Source organism: Chrysochloris asiatica, unplaced genomic scaffold (genome assembly GCF_000296735.1).
Source record: "Chrysochloris asiatica unplaced genomic scaffold, ChrAsi1.0 scaffold00319, whole genome shotgun sequence".
In the NCBI taxonomy this organism is placed as follows: Eukaryota; Metazoa; Chordata; class Mammalia; order Afrosoricida; family Chrysochloridae; genus Chrysochloris; species Chrysochloris asiatica.
Window position 1 is genome coordinate 992,972 of NW_006408837.1, and position 8,127 is coordinate 1,001,098.

The window sequence follows — 8,127 nt, forward strand, 5'->3', positions numbered from 1 at the left end:
CACAGGTAAACATCTTTCTAGTATTCTCTGCTTTTAGCCAAGTTCCATCTGACATTAGCAATGATATCCCTCATTCCACATCCTCCTCTGAATCCAGCTTGAATCTCTGGTAGTTCCCTGTGAATGTACTGTTGCTGCCTCTTAAAAATTATCTTTAGCAAAATTTTACTTTTGTGGCATTCTAAAGATGTCACCTCTTTGGAAAGGACATAAATATGGATCTCTTCCAGTCAGTTGGCCAGGTAGCTGTCTTCCAAATTTCTTGGCATAGATGAGTGAGTGCCTCCAGTGCCACATCACTTTGTTCAAAGATTTCAATTTGTATTTCATCCAATCCTAGAGCCTTGTTCTTTGCCAATGCCTTCAGTGTACCTTGGACTTCTTCCTTTATGATCATTGGCTCTTGATCATATGCTACCTCTTGAAATGATTGAACATCGACCATTTCTTTTTGGTACAGTGACTCTGTGTATTCCTGCCATCTTCTTTTGATGCTTTCTGCATCATTCAATATTCCCCCCAAAGAATTTTCAGTATTTCAAGTTGAGGCTTGATTTTTTTCTTTAGTTCCCTCAGGTTGATGGGAACAGGGAAGGCCTAATGTACTCCTTCCTTAAGGAGCTCTGGTAGCGTAGTGGTTACGAATCGGGCTGCTAACCTCAAGGTCGGCAGTTCAAAATTACCAGCCGTTCCACAGGAGAAAGATGAGACTTTCTGCTCCATTAAAGATTTACAACCTCGGAAACCCTGTGCAGGGTCGCTATGAGTTGGAACCGACTGCACAGTACTTAACAACAACTATGTACTCCTTGGAGTCCTGGTGTGGCACTGTGGGTTAAAGCACTGGACCTCAAGGTCAGCTTGAACTGTAAGGTCGGCGGTTCAAACTCACCATCCACTCCTTGGAAACCCTATACAGGGTCACTGCGAGTCAGAACTGTCTTGATGGCACTGAACACCACCAATGTCCTCTAAAAGGACCCTCACTGACAGTGTCAGGTGGTGAGCTTCAGAGCACGTGGTCAGAGGTTCAAACCCTCTAGCCACTCTGCTGGAGGAATGAGGAGAGCAATTCTTTAACGATGTGTAGTGTCAGACACGCTGTGGGGCGGCTGTCCTTTGTCCTGAAGGTCACTGTGTGTCAGAATTGACAGCTATGAGTGTCTTTACAGGAAGAGACACACAGACACACAGGAGAATGCCACGTGGTGATGGGAGCACAGATGCTCAGAGAGGTGTGCCCGCAGACTAAGGACCACCGAGGATTGCCGCCTAAGCTGGGGGACAGGGAGGACCTTCCCCTAGAGCCTTTGGTAAGAGCATGGCCCTGCCGACTCCTGGATGTGAGTGTCTGGCTTCCATAGCTGCACAGAATGCATTTCTGCTGCTTCGAACCACCCAACTGTGGTCTATTGTTACAGTAACCCTGGAACTAAGTGAGACCCCTGTCCTATCTTTGGGGACATGAGTGGGACCAGTCCAGGGACACGTCTGGAAGGAATTCCTCTAAGCCTGGACTCTTGGTGTCCCCTGGCCTGGAATGCCCTTCCACCTGTTCCCATCCCCTGCTCTGCTGAGAATCCCAGCATGCATCTGGGGCTGCTCTCTGACAGCCAGATGCTCCCTGCCCTGTGTCCCTTGTTATATTCTCTGTCTTTCCTGATGTCTACTCTGTGCGGGCCACCCAGTGTCCACTGGAGCCCTCTCCATTGCTTGTGCCCGGGTGGCCTGGACGGGCACCTGACCAGCCACACTGAAGCTTACATGTCCCTAGTGCGGCCATACATTCAGCCCCAGCATAGACCAAGCAGCATCTCCCTACCTTTCAGGAGCTTCCTCCAGCCCCGCACAGGGGAAATGCTCATTAAAGGGCGAGAAAACTGCTGAGCTTACGGCTGTCGGGGGCTGGCTGCTGCCGAGTGCAGGCGGTCACTCAGAGGGCACACTGGAGGAGGGATTCAGCCTGCCTCTTCCACTCCAAGTATCACCAGGACCTGCCCTGGGCCAACACCTGCAGAATCTTCTCTGCTCAGGTTTGTTTCCGATGTTGTCACTATTTTATGATTTCAGATCAGTGTAGAAGTGGTCCGAGGAGGTGACCTCACCACTGTACACATCATGAAAGATTTTCCTAACAGCAGCGCTTGTGGGAACGACTCAGGGACATCCCCCCCCCCCGCACACGTGCTTCCTGATCTCCTCTTGGCACACCCATCTTTCCAGCATGTGACCAGGGTCTTCCACCTTCAGAACGAGGCCATTTGACATGGAAACTGGAGTCATGTTTCATCTCCCCCATGGACCCTGGAGGAAGCACCTGCCCCCCCCCACCTCAAGTCTCCCTCTGGCCCCTTACCTCCAGCCGAGTCCGGTCCACATCTTTGGGTAGTTTCACACGAATTCGGTTAGTGACAATGAGAGCGTTGTAAGGGTAGATCTGTAGGGAGAAAGCAGTGTCGGTCCCAGAAATACACACGCTGGACCCCACGGTGAGACACGGCTCATGAAAGCTCATACGTGCGGCTGCACAGGGCACACACAAGGCAGGGGAGGCACAACAAAAAGGAACCTGTGACCTGGGCAGGTGAGCGGGCGCGCTGTGTGGAGGCGGGCAAGGCAGGCGGGCAGGTGGGTGCTGCGGCCCCTTACCTTGTATTCTGAAAAGAGAAAGAGAGAAGACCCATGTGGATGTTCAGAAAGGGAGATAGCCAAGAGTGTCTCTCAGAGGTGGACACCAGTCCTGGGGGATCTCGACCCAGCCATGCAGCCAGCCCCAGGTGGACCCTGGGTCCCCAAAAGGTCTGTCTGCCCCCTGACCAAGGCCTGGTCCCAGGGAGTGGCTGTGAGGGACAGGGGGAGGACCCCAAGCATGAGGCATACCCAGATGGGCAAGGCCAGACTGAGAACCGGACAGTGGCATTGTCTCTCCTGGTAACTGGGCCATCCTGACAACGCTGCCTGCCTTAGTTTTACCCACATGCAGAGTGGGCATTCCAGGCAAACCTTTTGGGGTGTTGTGAAGACTGACATCCTCACTCTCATCTGCCCCCCACAAGGCCCTGCCTTTCCTTTAGAGCCTTTGGCACCTACCCTCCCCCCTCCACGGAGACTTGGGTGTCTGACAATGTGTCCCCCCTACACAGCACTTGACAGAGATGGAACAGCGGGACCCTGCCACACACAGACCACAGGAATCAGTGCCTCCAGACTGTCCTGGAGGGGAGGCCCAGGGGCGAGGCCCCCCACGACATGAGAAGGGACTGCCCAGAGGGGCCGGCCCTCAGTCTCCCAGGTGCTGTGCACCCCCAAGCTTCTGTTCACATGCCAACCAGCCAACCGATGCCTCAGGTGACCCCTCAGGGCTCCCCAATCCGGGGAGCTTCCTGCTGTCACTCTGCTCCCTCCCTGCCTCCCACTTTAGGAGCTGTGAGGTTAGGTGGCCTCTGCCCTGCAGGGGGCGCTGTGCACACAGGTGCCACTCAGGTGAGCAGGGGGCTGTGGAGGAAGGCAGGAGAGGCACCCCACCACCACACCTGGAGGTGCTAATAGCCCCCAGGAGGGTGTGTGAGCGACCCCCACCTCCTGTACCTCGTGTGCCCCAGCTGGCGTCCGGGTCCTCTCCGAGAGGGGCCACATTGACATCCTGGAAGAGAGAGAGAGATGGCAGCCAGCGAGTGAGAGGCCGGCTGGCCTCTGTTCTCTCTACGCTTGGGAGACTTAGCAGGGCGGGAGCTTCCAACAGATGCTCGGATTCGACGGGGACCCTGGAGCCCATGCCCACTGACCTAGGGTTCCACTGACCGAGCCCCCAGCATGGAGCTGGGGCCTGGCCCAGGTTGGAGGCCGGTGCATCACCCAGTGTCTTACACTGTGGGATGCCAACCCCAGGGTAAGCAGTTCGAATCCATCAACTGCTGCGTGGGTGGAAGAGGTTTTCTGCTCCAGTAAAGAGGGGTGCAGAAGGGGAGACTGTGAGTTGGAATTGGTGGGCCTCAGGGTTTCCATTTCAACAGAGCGAGAAATGCAGCTATGGGGAGACCATGTCCCCGACCACTGGGGCCTGCCACAGGGTGACCAGCTTCTGGCCGTGGAGTTTATGGCGTACATGGAAGTGAGGGGTGGGTGCAGACTATGCAGGGAAGCACAGTCACCAACACCTTCATCATCAACACGGGACACTGAGGGCAGAAGAGCTAGCCTAACCTCTCAGCCTTATCTGACAGTTGGGATACAGAGGAGAATGAGGTAAACAGGGGCCGGAATTTATGTAAAATCTGGATATTTCATTCAGCATGCATGAACTTTTCTTTGCATTCATAGCAATTCTGAATGAAAATATCATTAATTTGAATGGCTGAGTTTTTGACACCCCCTTAAATTCTATGTCCGAGGTGAGTGTCCCGTCCACCTGACCCTAGATAGACGGGGTTCAGGGACCTAGAGCCAGGTGTTCTCAACACACCAGAGGTCCTCCTTGACCCTCTGCTGCACAGAATCATTCTTCCCAGCTGTCTTCAAGACGCTCCCACCCTACCCCCAACGTTTCCCATCCTACTGACAAGAACACCCAGGCACCTGTCTTGTTCAGAGTTCTTGCCGTAAAACCAGGCAGATACCTTCCCCAAGAACCCACCAGCCTATTCCAGACTCGGAAGGGGAATGCTGCCCCCTAGTGCCCATCACGCCACACCACAGACTGTCATACTCCATGCCCACCTAGCCACCTTCTGGAACAGGCCTACTGGAATCCTCCATCCTGTAAGTTAAAAGGGACTCCCAAGAGGGGTGGGGGTGGGCTGGTGAGGGGTTAGAGGAACCAGACCAGCTCAGAGAAGGGGGAGTGAGCCCAAAGCGGAAGCTCTGGGTGGTGTAAATGGGTCAGTACTTAGCTGCTTACCAAACCCAGATGTGCTGCAATAGAAAGTCCTGGTTATCTACTTATGAAGAATCAGCTACTGAAAATCTGCTAAGGAGCCCTGGTGGCACTGTGGGTTCAGCGATGGACTGGTAACCACAAGTTGGTAGTTCAAACCCACCAGCCTCTCCATGGGAGAAAGATGAAGCTGTCTGCTCTGGTAAAGATTTGCAGTCTCAGAGACTCTAAGGAGCAAGAAGACAGCAGTGGCCATTGGTCACCATACCTCAACCTCACTATCAGCAATCCCAGTATGATTTTTGTCCTATAGGGTCGCCATGAGCCGGGGTTTGGTTTTGAAAATCCTTGGTGCACAGTTCTCACGTGGGGTGATCGTGAGTCAGGGACAAGTCCACGGCAACTGGAGTTTTATGTCTAAAACGGGGGTGGAATATGCGAGAGCTTGCAGGCAGCTGTCACTGCTTCAGAGCACGGATGGACAGGACAGCTAGAGCGGACATGGGGTGGACAGGGGGTGCCCTAAAGGCAGGGAATTCTCTGAGGGTCACCTGCAAATCACAACTGAGGAGCCAGAGATCTAAAAAGCAATACATGAGCTCTCTTACCCATTTGTTAGGCTTCCTGTGTGCCCAGGGCTCCGGGACAAGTCACTGTCATCACTGCTGTGGAGACAAGGCTCAGAGAGGCTAAGCAACCCCCCAAGATGACACTTGCAACTGTCACTATTTGAGCCCATGTGCTTTGTTTCCAAAAATCATACTGGGATGGCTAATAGTGAGGTTGAGGGATAGTGACCAGTGGCCACTGCTGTCTTCTTGCTAATGTTCACACTGGACTATGTCCCTTACTTGGTAGTGTTGTTGTTGTTGTTGTTAAGTGCTGTTGAGTTGGGTTTGACCCATAGTGACTCTGTATAGGGTTTCCCAGAAGCAGCTGGGGAGCTTGAACCACCGACCTTGAACCACCACTAACCTTGCAATCCAGCGCATTAATCACCAGCGCCACACCAGGACTGATGAGGAATTAAGAGGGGTGGGGACTTGTGTTTATAATAACTGTTCATGTAGAAACCACATTGTACATTTATGGAAAGAATATACAACCGTTATTTGTTCTCACAATAACCTAACCAGGTAAGGATGAATTTTATCTTCACAGGTAAGGATGGCTTTTACCTTCACAGATAAGGATGACTTTTTACCTTAATAGGTAACAATGACCTTTTTTTTTTAAAGAGACAGAAATATTAAGTAACTTGCCCAGAGATATATTCCTAGGCTGTAGCAAAGCTGGGATTTGAACTCACAATAGGGAGGGGTGTGTGTGTCTGATGCTGAAACATTGTTCCCACGTTACAGTTCCAACATCTGTCTTCTCTGTGAAGGTTTCTTTCTAGTCGGGCACAGGGTCAATTACAGATGTTCTGTGGAAACCTACTGCCAAAGTTAGAAGACTTTCTTCATTGTTGTTGATTCCAGCTCTTGGCAACCCAGTCCAGTTTTCTCCAGATGAAGCTGTTTGCTCTCTGTGCCACCCAGCGGTTAGATGCAGTAACTAGCATCATTGTTAATACTTGTCACTAGATCGTTCTGACTGACTTCCAGAGAGGCACATTCAAGTCATCGGCCGTATTTGCAGTTTGTGAAGCTCTCTGGTGTTCCCATGTTACCTGGTGCATTTGAGTTTCAGTGTTGCCTGTGCTTTATAAACTGTCTGTATCACTAACTAGGTAGGGGGTCCTGGTGTGGCGCTGTGGGTTAATGCGTCAGACTGCAAAGTCATTTGAATTGCAAGGTCGTTGGTTCAAGCTCTCCAGCTGCTCCTTGGAAACCCTATACAGGGTTGCTAGGAGTTGGAATCAACTTAGCAGCAATTCACAACACCCACCACCACTAACTATTTACTCCTTTTCACATGACCAGCCCCTTTATGTTTCACCTTGTATCGCATTTCCGAGGAGTAGCTGGTGAGGCTTGAACTGCCGATCTTGTGGTTCAAACTCACTTTGCAGTCCAGCGCATTAACCTGCAGAACCACATCAGGACTCCTATGTTTCACCTAAGCTGTATTAATGTAACTACTCCAGCTTTCTTCTCATCTGTGATTTTAGAATCTATTTCCCATCCTTTCATAATAACCCTTTAAAACAATAATTTAAAAATGTGCATCTTGTAATAACACAGCTTTTTTAAATCCAACCAGACAGTCTGTCTTCTAATCGGAGGATTCAGTGTGTTCATGTTTAGCATCAGGCTTTTTCAGAATAAGACTTCGTCCAGGGGGACTTCCACGAAACAGGCATGAATGGATGGTTTGTACTAGACTCCTAACCAAAAGGTTAAGTGGTTCAAACCCACCCAGCTGCTCCATGAAAGAAAAGCTCGGCTGTCTGTGGTCATAAAGATACAGCTGAGAAACCCCCATGGCGCAGTTCTGTAATCCAGGGGTCGCCATGCGTCAGCGCGGCTTGACGACGGTGGCCGGTCCTCAGGGAACCTGCAGCAGGGCACATTCAGCAGGTAGGCTGGGAGCATGAAGTAAGCGCCAGGCATAGCTGCCATCTTAAACCGTGTGGTGGAATGTATGTGATTCTTTGAAGTAAGAACCAGGAAAGCTTCTGTGTCCACGACAAACTGCTTTGCTTCCTCCATCAGACTGGGAAATACACAAGTGTCTGTCTTTGCTCTGGCCACCAGGGAGCTCTCAGCCTGCACACTCTCATGTGATGCTCTCTTGTAAAGTTCTGATAGAACTTTCTCCTACACGCTCCTCTCCTCCTTTGGCCTCACTGTGTCTGTGCTTTCTTGATGGATCACCGGGTCATTTCGGGAAGTAAAAACGAGCTGAGAAAGTACACCATCAACACCGTGGGAACGCCTCAGGCCCTCGGTTGTGGTCAATAGGCACTCAATGGAAAGTTCCAAAGAGAAGGGCAAAGGTCCAGGTGCCCGGCATGTCTGGACATTGCAGAGATCAGTTGTCTGGCCTTCGCACTGAGATGTGAGAGATGGTTACATGAGTCTTAGAGAGTGGCGGTGGGGAGGTTAGGAGAGGACGTTGGCAGGGACAAAATTATCCCAAAGCAAAGTCATCAGTACTCTTCACCCACTAAGCTCCCATAGAAGCAATGTGAAAAAGCTAAAAATCATCACAGGGTGGTAATTCAGTCTTCCAGAGAGCCCCTAAGAAAATGCATTGATGCAATGGATACATTTGAGTTGTGGTGTTGGAGGAGAATATTGAAAGTGCCA

General features: G+C 51.2%; 1 protein-coding gene across 1 annotated transcript in view; it reads right to left on the reverse strand.

Moving 5' to 3' along the window:
• Positions 1-8,127, reverse strand: part of ABLIM2 (actin binding LIM protein family, member 2) — a 135,007-nt gene that overhangs the window by 15,984 nt on the left and 110,896 nt on the right. The window contains exons 18-20 of the mRNA XM_006875320.1: positions 3,589-3,643; positions 2,650-2,657; positions 2,357-2,437 (exon numbers count right to left, since the gene is read on the reverse strand). Coding sequence (XP_006875382.1) covers positions 2,357-2,437; positions 2,650-2,657; positions 3,589-3,643 — 144 coding nt within the window. The remainder of the gene's footprint in view (positions 1-2,356; positions 2,438-2,649; positions 2,658-3,588; positions 3,644-8,127) is intronic.